The sequence below is a fragment of the Bufo bufo genome, chromosome 5 (genome assembly GCF_905171765.1).
Source record: "Bufo bufo chromosome 5, aBufBuf1.1, whole genome shotgun sequence".
NCBI classification, from domain to species: domain Eukaryota; kingdom Metazoa; phylum Chordata; class Amphibia; order Anura; family Bufonidae; genus Bufo; species Bufo bufo.
Window position 1 is genome coordinate 72,347,977 of NC_053393.1, and position 12,948 is coordinate 72,360,924.

Genomic DNA, 12,948 nt, shown 5'->3' on the forward strand with positions numbered 1-12,948 from the left:
GGGCCTCCGCCAATCAGCAATGCATCGGTGTATGATGCGGCCTCCTCACAGCACATGTATAGTTGCCCTGCTTAATATTGTAGTCCAGGTCCGATTAATGAAAGGAACTGAGCTGCACTAGGCCAGGTTATTATTATTATTTTGAAATCACCATTAATTCCATGGTGCTGAACATCTAAGAGGGGTTACACATATATAATATAAAAACACAAGTAGAAAAGGCATGTCTTATGAACAGACTGGTACAGCAAAGGACCCTGCCCGTGAGAGCTTACAATCTAAAAGGGAAAGGGGGAAGACACAGTAGGTGTCTTAAGTTGGGTAGAAGCTGCTGATCTGGCTGTGCGGTGGCAGCATGCTTATTGCAGGTGGTAGGTGTCATGAATACAGGGGAGGGACACAGAACTAGGCCTCAAGGCTAGGGAGAGGGAAAAGGTCACCTCCTAAATAGCCCCTAAACCTGGCCCTGACTTCTGTCAGTATGTATAGACCCGGAACCTAGACCCTAGGAGCCCTGAAATGCCCTAGGTAGTGGCAGGGAATGGGACTACTGGTTCCTTCCCAGGTGAACGAACCAGCATCTCCGAGGCCTAGTAACAACAAGCACTGGGGAAAAACCAAATACAAAGAGCAGTACAACTTATCTTATAGAAAATAGATGAGCAGAAACACAGGTAAGGTCAACACACCAACTCTTCCAAATCCAAGCAGAGAATATCAACCGCATGGCATGAAGTGTGAAACCAAACTAAGTAGGGAATGCAGTAATGACCACGGCTGCACCTAACGAGAGGTGTGGTCATTACCAAACCACAACACTGAGAATCAAGAAACTGTCAGTTAACCTCATGTGCAGTCAGTCTCTCCGATCTTCTAACCTCTGTCACAGAAGGTACCGTGACAGTAGGCTTGTCTGAAGAGGTGCGTTTTCAAGTTACTTTTGAAGGTTTTGATGTTGGTGGAGAATAGGAGATGCACATCAGAAATCCTGTAGACGATTGAGTGAGGAGTAGACCAGAGGAGAGCAAAAGAGCAAAGAATGAGGTACTGTTAGGATCATAGATTACATGTGGGAAGGTATTAGGAAAGCAGGTCAGAGATGTAAGGAGGAGACAGGTTGTGCATGGCCTTATATGTAATTCTTAGTATCTTGAACTTAATTCAATGGGGAGCCAGTGAAGTGATTGGGAGAGGCAGAGGAGAAACAAGGGGAGAGGTGGATTAAGTTGAGGATAGATTGGAGGATTGTGAAAGTACTAGATGGTATACCACAGAGGAGGAAGTTGCAGTAGTCCTATTTTTTTTAGTTGACTTAGGGGGTGAATACGAGGGATGTTCTTAAGTTGAAAGCAGCAGGTGGAGGTAAGGGGTTTGGATTTGTGACTTGAAAGACAGGGTAGAATCAACTGTTATCCCCAGGCAGTGGACCTGCGAGATTGGAGAAAGTGTCATGCTATTAACTGTAGAGGATAGGTCTGGTAAGGGAGTTTTAAGAAGCCTCAGGTTCATGTCACCAATAAAAGTGACATCACTGGCCTAGGAAGAGGCCGCAGGGCTCACCATAGCACAGGGACCTCTTCAAACAGCTGACTGGTGGGGGTGTATGGAGTTCATTCACCACAATCAAATATTGATGACCTATCCCGAGGATATTGAACTCCCCCCAAAAAACTGTAAAATCAGTTAGTTGCATTCTTGTATTTCTTAATACATTAAAATACCATTGTATATTGTTATGCTTACCCTCTCATCCCATGTTTGCTGAGATGGGAGTTTTAGGAAGAAGGGAGATTTTGACAGTACATACCTATAAATATATTACTTATGGGTACAAGGTCAGGTGAGAGCCGGTAATTTTAAGTGTCAGCGGCAGTTAGTGCTGACTGACACTATTTATTTAGTATGGCTGTAGAGCCGATCCGGGCCGGCTCTTACTGGCAGCAGCCAAAGTGCAGGGTGGGTGGCTACACCCCACGTTCCAGGCCGGGTTTTGGTTTGGGGTATGAAAACCCAGCCAGCAGTCTCAGCTGGGTGTAGATTCTCCTCCATTTCACAGTGAAGCTCTGGAGACTCTGTGGTTTTGGGATCTGCATGAGGTGTGCTAAAGGGCTGAGAGCTGCATTGCTGGAAAACAGGCCCCCTAAAGCCTGCTGTGGATGGCTGATGAAAAACCGCTAACAAGGTGAACGTTTGTGTTCTGTGGACTGTCCATGGTGTGAACATACACCAACACTGGGAACTGTTATTTTGTTGTGCCTTCTGTGTGAATAAACACTGAACTATTTAAGTTAAAGACTTTGTGATTGCCTCTATACTGCGTCCGCTAAGCTGCCTACCAGAGCGAATCCCCACAATACGTACCACAAAAAATCCCATGTGAATTTCACAAATTCCGTGGTAAAATCTGCATGAATATGTGCAGCTATGCGGATTTTGCTGCAGATTTCACCCGGTTAAATTGAAGTGGTTGAAATCCACAGAAAGAATTGATATGCTTTGAATTTAAAATCAGCACATGTCAATGATGAATGCTGATGAGATATGAAGCAGCCTCACCTACTTTGTTGCCGATTATCCGCCTGTAAAGTCAGATGGAAAATCAGCAGCCTTTCTGCTACAAGAATGTCTGCCTATGAAATCCACACTGTTGTTTCTGATAGGATGGGGTCCAAAGGGGAAGACCCTCTTCATGATATTCATATACCCTAATAGGATAGACAGGGGTTGTGTCCATGAAAACCTAGGTGAAAGGGAACATTGGACAAGAGGGTCTTATAGCCATAGTCATGAACCAACACTATACAATGTTACTTCTAAAGTGAGACATATACTGTCATATCCAGGGGCAGAAAACATATTTTATCTTCTTCTTATCTTCAAAATTAAATTTAGCTTTGCGCCATCCCAAGACCTAAAAACCTTGTGTATGGTTTGAGGATTTCTCGAAGCAACATTTACTTAGACCACTTTATGTAATATGATTTTATGAAGTCTTGTTACTCAGATGCCCAGCAGACAAGGTTGAAGTGATGAACAATGTGACCGGACAGAAGCAGTGCCACCCATCACCCTGCACAAGACGGAGCTGCCGAAACAGAGGCACTTGTGTAGTGCAATCCCAACATAAATATCTCTGTCTGTGCAAAGATGGCTACAAGGGAAGGAGCTGTGAGAGCAGCTTGACCAGGACAGGGAGACCCATTGGTCTGACCTCAGGATCCATCCTAGCCATCAGTATGTGTCTTCTCATCTTCATAGGTGAGCCCATTGTTTCATTAAAGAGATCCTCTGCTTGAATTTATTTACATTTATTGAACTTTTTTACGTACAGTTTAAAGGACCACTTCTGGAAAGCTGATATACTGTATTATGCCTAATGCAGGGCAAAATTAGACCAAATTTGCTATAAAAAGTATAGGACCCTAGTAGCAACCTCCCTATCCAGCTGTTTGGATAGACACATACGTAGACATGGTTCTCCTGATTAAAAAACTGTTTTTCTTTTGTTCATCCAAGGCTCTATTCCTGAGTTATGGTACTTTTTCTCAATATGCAGATTAGGCATTTGGTGCAATGAGGGTGTCACCCTTTCTCTTGTTGCACCCAAGTTCCATCTCTTTCTCCATGTCCATGGCTGTTTTGATTGTCAGGGCCAGGCAACGGCAAAGCAGCAAGGGAGAAGCTGCACACAGAAAAGGGTGGAGCTCACCTGGTCCCTGCCTCTCAGTTCTGGCTCTTTGGGTGTCTTCACTGGACTTTGGGTCTCTATCTGTTGGGGACACGTAACTGCTAAGGCCAGTGATTGTCTGCAGCGCCACACGTGACCCCGTCCGTGCAGGAAGTTGACCAATAGGAACCTAAAGTGAAGACAGCCCAGGAGCCAGGGATTTGGAATCAAGCAGGGGTCAAGGAGAGTATGGATTTCTCCACAGGTACTGATGGCTGGGGCAGAATGGTAAGATTGACCATGCATGAACCCGCTGACTAAATTACTGACACAAGCATGGGATTTATCCAAATTTTGACCCAGCCATCTACATCAGATATCAAAATTCATCAGAGCAGGTAATGTTATTCTGACCTCCATGTCCACGTTCTGATGTTGTGGATTAGGCTCCTTTTAGACTAGTGAGATGGCATAGCGATGGCACAGCTTAGAAATTTGCAATCAGTTGATGAGATGGGTACATCCTTTCAGACGAACGAGTTCCATGTATCGGACTTGCAGAGTGAATATGCGGCAGCACCTGTCCTGACCTCCCAGTACTGACGGGGTCGCATAGCATTATATTGATTTATGATGCTATGAAACCCTTACAGTTCTGGAATGTATTGGATAACATTGACAACATTACGTCAGTGTTAGGCTACATGCACACGACCGTATGTGTTTTGCGGTCCGCAAAAAAAACGGATGACGTTCCGTATGGCATCCGTTTTTTTTGCGGATCCATTGTAATAATGCCTATCCTTGTCCGCAAACTAGAACAAAATAGGACATGCACAATTTTTTTTGCGGAGCATCGGAACGGACATACTGATGCGGACAGCACACCATTGAAATGAATGGGTCCGCATCCTATCAGCAAAAAAAACGGATCGGACACAGAAACAAAATACAGTCGTGTGCATGAGGCCTTATCCAATACACTCCAGAACTGAAAGGGTTACATAGCATCATAAATCAATATAATGCTATGTGACCCCGTCAGTGCTGAGAGGTCAGGACGGGTGCTGCCGCAGACAAGCTGTGAGTCCAATACGTGGAACTCGGTCGTCCAAAAAGGATGTACCCATCTCATTAACTGATTGCAAATTTCTAAGCTGTGCCATCTTACTAGTAATGAAGGGGCCACAGCACTGACCCCTCACTGGAGCAGCAGAGCTTTATTTCAACGACTGAGGCCGGCTGTAGTTCAGCGCACAGTCGGGTGACTGGAAGTGAAGCTGTGCAATGAAAAACAGTGAAGGGCAACAGCACCAAATCAGTGTAGCCGCCACTTCATTCTCAGGATCGGACTGAGAGGTTGGACGCCCACTGATCATATACCGATGATCTATCCTAGCAATATGCCATCGCCTATAAAATGGGAATATAACTTTATGTGCAGAATAATCCACAATAAAAGCCATATCGCAATTTTCATTAAACTCTGCAAATTTATCACAAATGATATTTTGAGTTTTCCATTCCAATTTGTCTTCTACGCTGAGTGAATGAGGTTTTGTAACGTGGGAAGAAACTGAAACACAAAGAATATTAGAAAATAGAATATTATTTCAATGAATACACTTTATTTTTATAAAAATAAAATTCTGACATACCACAGAGATATGTAATCTCCACCAACTGCAAGAACACCGTGCAGGTGGTCACATAACAGTGTCACGATCCTCCAGCCCTGGTCAGTCTTTCATGCAGGGGTGCAGCTATAGGGGGTGCAGTCGCTACCAGGCCCAGGAGCCTGAGGGGATCCAAAGACCCTTGTGCCACATATGAAGACACCACTATTATAGAAAGTGCATGCTGGTCAAGTTACACCTCTGGCTGGAAGAAAGGGGTTAGGTCAATAATTTGGCATGACGGGGAGGGGTGCCATTTCAATTTTTGCCTCAGGCAGCAGGAAGGCTATGTGTTTCCCTGCCTTGTGGCCACAAAGCACTGAGAAAGGGAGGGGCCCAAGCTGAACTCTTGCACCAGGGCCTATGAGCCATTAGCTACGCCCCTACTCTCATGACTTCATTTGGGAGAGATAAAAACGGGCCATAGACTTCAATGCCTTTTAAAGACCCATCTATAGGGGAGACTAATGTGGGTGGCATCCAGGTGAGCACTACAGCACCTTTATTGTAGAGCACAGTGGAGATTATAGAACATGTACCCCAAGGGCAGTGAAACTCAAGTTACCGTTCGTTCTTGATTAAGAGTCTGGAAATGAGCTCCTACCAGCCACACTAGAGGCACACATCTATGGTTTGGCTGGCATGGGCTAATTTGTATATTTTTTTTCCCATGGTGCATTGTCTGAAAAATGAGTCTCCATACACCGCTGTGTCTCTTTAATGAGAAACAGTACCCCCCATAAAATTCTAAAAATCTCCCAATATCATTTGATATAAAGTCAAAATGTAGAGTTCTCAATAAAAAATCATCTTCTCGTTGCAGCGTTGTTGGTTTCGTATACAGTATGGAGTCAGTGGGGACGGTCTAAGTTTCGGAAAGGAGGAGTTTACTATATGCCTCCTGAGCACGAAAGCTGGGAGGGCATGCGAAGAACTGTCTTAAATTATAACAAAGATGGTGGAGAACATGACCAGGTACAGACCAAAGTACAACTATGCAGTCCCATTAGAGCAGCAGTAAAGTCTTCCCCATCGTCATATATATTTGGAAGATCAATAGAACAATTATACAAATTCTAATGATGATGATGTTGTTGTAGAGCTGCTGTACATGTATGTGGAGCTTCACTGCCCTTAAAAGGGTTTTCCAAGACTTTTATACTGATGACTTATCCAGAGGACAGGTCATCAGTATCTGAGTGGTGGGGGTCCAACACCTGAGAAACCCGCCGATCAGCAGTTTAAGAATGCACCAGCGCTCGCAGTAGTGCCATGGCCTTCTTGCAGCTTAGCTTAGGCCATTTGACGTCACGTTCAACGGTTACATGACCTAAACGCAGCTGGAAACGAGCTGTGATACCAAGCACAGCCGTTATGCATTGTACGGCGCTGTGCTTGGTTAGCTGGGGTTCCGGGGTGTCGGATCCCCGCCAATCAGATACTGATGACCTATCCCAGAAGATGGGTCATCAGTATAAAAGTCTTGGAAAACCCCTTTAACTTGTTTGCTTAGTAAAGTACAACATTCCCCTTAGGGACACAAACTCAGGTTTTATTATGCAGTTTTTAAGCTAAAACCAGGAGAGGATCATAAAAGAGAAGTAGTAATATTTGCCCTCAATAAACTATATCTCCTTTAATGATCCACACCTGATATTGGCTTCAAAAACTGCATTTAAAAAATGACTTTGTCTGTACCATTAGAAGGATTGTATCACCTATGTTTTGTTTGTGCCTCGCGGGGGGAATCTAAGACCGGCGTAAAAAGATGGTCTTAGTAGATTTCCTATGATGCCATTGTACACAGGAAATCTGTGTGTCTTCATACAGACTCTATACATCTGGCTCTGTCGTGTGCATGAGGCCTAAAGGTAACTATAAGATACCCTTACAAAAAGAAGTCACAGAGTGCATCTACACCCACTAAGCGCCTCCAGCTCACCGTCAAAGAACAAGGGGCCATTTAGACTCACTTACTTCGATCAGGAAATCTATAGATGTCTCTACAAGAAGAAGTGTATACTTAAAGGGATTTTCCGATATTTAAATACTGATGACCTATCCTCTGGATAGGACATCAATATCTGCTCGGTGGTGATCCAACACCTGGGACCTTTACCGATCAGCTGTTCGAGAAGGCAGTAGCGCTGCAGCCTTCTACAGCTTTTGCTAGGCCGGTGATGTCACGTTCATCGGTCACATGGCCTAGGAGAACCTCAGCCCCATAGAAGTGAATGGGGATGAGTTGCGATACCAAGCACAGCTTGTTGAGCAGGGAGAAGGCTGCAGCACTCACAGGAGCAACGGTGCCTTCTCAAACAGCTGATCGGCAGGGGTCCCGGGTGTCGGACCCCCACCAATCAGAAACTGATTACCTATCCAGAGGATAGGTCATCAGTTATAAAATCCTGGAAAACCCTTTTCAGTTGTAAGACTCAACAATTGTATTGTTTTATTTTCCAGCGCTGGAAGAAAGCGGACAGACTTAGAGGGGCAATAAACAACAAAGGCACGAAGGTCATTGTAAGTAGAGACTCTTTTTATATTCCTAAATGTATAGACAGGCACTCTATTACTGGAAACACTCGGAGAGGTAGTGTCGGATGAAGAGAACCTTTAATATAGAAAATATAGTAGCAAAGACAAAAAATGAAGGAACCTCTAAAGTGCGCACAAAAATATTAAAACAAGATAAAAACCATTCTATAGATAAATAACATAGATGATCTGTAAATAGCCACATAGGATAAAAATAATCAATTAATGATCATATCACATTTTTGGTGTAAAGTATACAAAAACGCATATTAAGGATCCAACCTCTGTTGATAGGAGAATACAGTACTTCCACCTAATTGCACTCGCAATTACAGATGGCATTTATAAAACTATGTTGCAGCAATGTAGTTTGTTAAGTTGCTCCTATTAGTTTGGCAACACTTAATACCATAGTGTGGTGGAGCAAATCACTCCTGGTAGTTCATAAATATCCAGAATAGGGATGTAATGGATCGGATAATCTCCTTTTAACTTATCTTCCGATAACGGTGCAGTTCACACTATAGTATGTGTGTGTCTCGTAGAATGAATCGCACTGCGTTATTCCAGAGACCATTAACCATAGGCCCAGTTCATAACAGTGCAAAATTTAAATATACTCAGTTCATTTAAGGGTTAAGTTGGCAGTCAGGTACTGATATATGCCTACAGTGGCATCCCACGTGGCATTTGTATCCTGACCGCGATTACCTGTCCTATCGTTCTGGCAGCCTGCTGTCTCTGTAAGTCCGAGCCTCGCTGTTGGCGTCTGTGGTGGTAGCAGAGTTGACGTCCCACGTGATGGTAGAGTGCTCGTGTGCTAGCTGGCGGGCTGTGTGGACCGGTAAAAGCAAGTGCCGGCAGGTAAAGTGCTTCAGACTGGGTAATTTAAACCATATTCCTTCCACGTTAGAACACGTGGGTACATTGATAGTTCACCAGACGCGTTTCGGAGTCTGAAACTGACTCCTTCATCAGTGTCTAACTGACTCCTTCATTTTTTGTCTTTGCTTTGCTACTATATTTTATATATTGAAGGTTCCCTTCATCCGACACTACCTCTCCGAGTGTTTCCAGTAATAGAGTGCCTGTCTATACATTTATTAATATTACATTTTTTCTGATAGGGTGAGTCAGTTAGACACTGAGCACCTTATACAGGTGAGCCGCCTCGATTTTGCACTCTTTTTATATTCCACTAGACATCTACATTATTCTATCTCAAAATGGCTTTATTTTATATTTCAGGGGAGCACTTTTCCTAAAAAACCTGCTGAAAATTCAAGCTTGCCGCTCTCTGCAGGCAGCCATTTTTCATGCTTTTGCTGTGACTCCGTCGCTTGACTGTGAGCCAGTCCTGAGTGACATGATCTAAGCGAGCAGGTGAGCACACAGCAGCTATGAATATAAGCATGCGTGCAAGCGTGTGTGGAGCTAACTCAGGGGACATGCTAAATAACTGCTAGCAGAGACTGGCGTAGACCCATTGTATTTCATGATAACAGTGCTTGCTCATGGGATGACATGAGGATAGGTCATCAATATCAGATCAGTGGGGGTCCGATCCCAGGCACCCCCGCCGATCAGGTGTTTTAAGAGAAGGCTAGGCTCCGTGCAAGCGATGCCTTCTCTTCATTGTTTACCTGATCGCTGTCGCAACCGCAGTGATGAGCCGGTGTAATTACACCTAAGCCGTCCCATTCACTTATTTCGTCCCATTCTTTGCTGTAGGGGAGCCACCAGGCCGCTACCTCTTGGAGAAGTCCCAGAGTAGTTGGCAGCTGACCCACAGGGATCAGAAACACCGGGATAAAGCATCAAGGGATCAGGCAATACTTGTAGTCAGAAACAGGCCAAAGTAAGGGCAGGCAGAGTTCGCGCGAATCCGTGACACGAGTCCAGGGCTGACAGCAGAGAATCACAACATTGCACAGGCCGGTACACGGGCAGACAACAGGGATAAACACCTTAGCAGGAATTACAGGGGATCTCTAACTTCAGCAAATAGAATTTATCATGTGGGAAGTTAAAGGGCTTTTCCGGGTTCAGAGCTGAGCCCGGACATACCCAGAATTTCACCCAGGCAGCCCCCCTTTCATGCTCCGAAGCTCTTCCTTGCCCTGCGCTGAATCGTGCAGGGCAAAAGCATTTTCAGGAGTTCCGGTGACGAACCGGGCTCTCCTTAGGGCTGCCTGACGGAGGCTTCCGTCCAGCAGTGAGCCCAGTGATGTCACCGGCATTGATGGGCGGGGTTTAGCGCTGCCTTAGCCTGTAAAACGGCTAGGGCAGCGCTAAAGCTGACCCATCAGAGCCGGTGACATCACCGAATACACTGCTGGGTGGAAGCTTCCGCACAGCAGTGTATTATTGTAAATAAAAAAAGCCCTTGCCCTGCGCGATCCAGCGCAGGGAAAGGGAGGGCATGCTCCGATGCTAACATCAAAGGAGCTGCCTGTGTAAAAATATCTGAACCTGGACAACCCCTGTAATACAAGGCACTTACTAATGTACAGTGTATTGCGATTCTCCATATTGCCTCCATTGCTTGCTGGATTTATTTTTTCACCACATTATAAACTGCTCATTTCCATGGTTATGACCACCCTGCAATCCAGCAGTGGTGGTCGTGCTTGCGCACTATAGGAAAAAAAAAACGCCTCTCTGGTGGCCAGGAGCATGGAACCACACATAGGCTGGTGCTTTTTCCTATAGTGCGCAAGCACGACCACCACTGCTGGATTGCAGGGTGGTCATAACCATGGAAATGAGCAGTTTATAATGTGGTGAAAAAATTTATCCAGCAAGCAATGGAGGCAATATGGAGAATTGCAATACATTAGTAAGTGGCCTGTATTAACTCCCTTTACATACTATTTGCTGAAGTGAGACAACCCCTTTAAGCAAGCTAGGAACCTAACTGCGCAGGCAGGGAGAGAGAAGGCAGGCACACAGAGCAAGGAGATTGGGGGAGTGGTAGTGAAGGCAAAAATGGGAGTAGTAGTAGTAGTTCAATGAGTAATGTTCCTAATAGACACAGCAAGGCAGCGATGGGCAGGAGCCACTGTAGAAGGATCTTATATCATAAATTAATCAGGAAGGCACACACCTCCATATATGCTGTACAGCAAGCTCTATGGCTGCATAAAGGTACAGCCACGCGTTCAGGTTTCTACTTGCAGTTTTGGAAGCCAAAACTAGGAATGGATCATAAAGACAGAAAAAGTATAAAGAACAGATACAACTACTCCTCTTTTTTTTTTTATTCACTTCTGATTTTGGCTTTCAAAACTGAATGCATTAACCTGACTGTGTAGCTTTAACATAATAGTCCCAAAGGGGTTTTCCGAGAGTTTTTTTTAATTGAAGACCTATCCTCTGGATAGTTTATCAGTATCAGATCGGAAGGGGTCTGACACCCAGGACCCCCACTGACCAGCACCATACATTGTATAGCGACTGTGCTTGGAATCGCAGCTCAACCCCGTTCAGTTCAATGGAGCTGAGCTGCGCCTAGGCCATGTGACCGATGAAGGTGATGTCACTGGCTTAGGCACAGCTGAAAAAGGCCGTGGCACAAACAGCTGATCTGCAAGGGTTCCTGGTGTTGGATCCCCACCAATCAGATACTGCTGACCGTTCATCAGTAAAAAAAAAAGCTCTCAGAAAACCCCTTTAAAGGACATCTGTCAGCAGACCCTACTAAACCAGCAGTGATGCCTGGCAGGGCTGATACTTCTGATTATAAATATACCCTTCTTTCCCCTGAACTGTTAGTCTCTTGTTTCTGCCTCCTCTGAGTGTGCATTTAATATTTGCATGTAGCTTTACAGTGGGCCCACAGAATGCGTTTTACTGGTGGGCCTTAGTCACCCCAGTCTGACATTAAAGAGGACCTGTCACCACTCCTGACAGGCCTGTTTTAATAGCATCATGCATTCCCCATGTAATAACAATTCTGGAGCATCTATTCTTATGGCTCTATGTTGTGCCATTCCTCTATTATTTCTACTAGAAGTTAGGAATGAATTGCTAGCAGTCTGCAGTAAGGGTACAGAGGGGAGGTAACTAGTTGGGGGGTGTACCTGCACAGTCTGAAAATGGCAGCACTGACTGGATAAAGTGAGACTGGGCAGGAGGTACACCCCCCCCCCCCCCCCCAACTGGTCACCACCCCTTTGTACCCTTACTGCAGACTGCTAGCAATTCAGTCATAACTTCTAGTAGAAATAATAAAGGAATAGCACAACATACAGACATAAGAATAGATGTTCTAGAATTGTTATTACATGGGGAATGCATGAAGTTATTAAAATAGGCATGTCAGGAGTGGTGACAGGTCCTCTTTAAGGCAGTCTACTAAATGTGCACATTCTTTTACAAACTGCAAATTGTATGATATAACTGAGCGGTTTCTCTTTTCAGAACGGCTATGACCTCCAGAAACTAAAAAAGCCAACACAAGCAAATGCCCATGTGCTCTGTTCTACCTTAAGTGAACAAAGAACAGCAAAGCTTTATCATGAGCCAGACCATCTCCTCAATGCTGATAGACCACGAAGACCCTTCCTTTCTGAAGAGACACCCAGTAGTGACAGCAGTGTCACTGACCTCCAGGAGCACGTGGCTCATATTGTTTGGGCGGCAGACAATGACTGGACGTGCCACCCTCCTGATACTCTCCATATGTACTGTGCAGAAGGAAATAACTCAAGATTTGGGAGCCTGAGTTCATTAGATTCTTCTAGTATCGATGAAGACTTGAGTTTTGGTTATCTCAGTGAATGGGGACCAAAGTTTGACAGACTTGGTGATCTCTACCATCCGTCAAAAACTCAGGTTTAGCTAGCTGTAGACTTATTTTTTAGAGCCGCAAGCTTCATTCATTGATAACATTGTTTATTTTATTTTATATGGAGCATACAATAAATGTAGTAGAGGAACTAAGACCTGGACCATCTGTGACATTATTATATTGTGTTCATAGGTGGAAGACATCATATAGTAATTAAAGGGGCTATCCCACAAATATTATTTATCCACTATCTATATTATCGGACCCCAGTTTTG

The 12,948-nt window shown here is 44.6% G+C and overlaps 1 protein-coding gene across 1 annotated transcript in view; it reads left to right on the plus strand.

Annotated features, from left to right (window-relative positions):
* Nucleotides 1-12,735, plus strand: part of LOC121002389 (neural-cadherin-like) — a 117,264-nt gene extending 104,529 nt beyond the window's left edge. Inside the window, exons 31-34 of the mRNA XM_040433850.1 lie at nucleotides 3,005-3,258; nucleotides 6,167-6,318; nucleotides 7,807-7,866; nucleotides 12,304-12,735. Coding sequence (XP_040289784.1) covers nucleotides 3,005-3,258; nucleotides 6,167-6,318; nucleotides 7,807-7,866; nucleotides 12,304-12,723 — 886 coding nt within the window. The 3' untranslated portion in view covers nucleotides 12,724-12,735. The remainder of the gene's footprint in view (nucleotides 1-3,004; nucleotides 3,259-6,166; nucleotides 6,319-7,806; nucleotides 7,867-12,303) is intronic.
* Nucleotides 12,736-12,948: the final 213 nt, after the last annotated feature.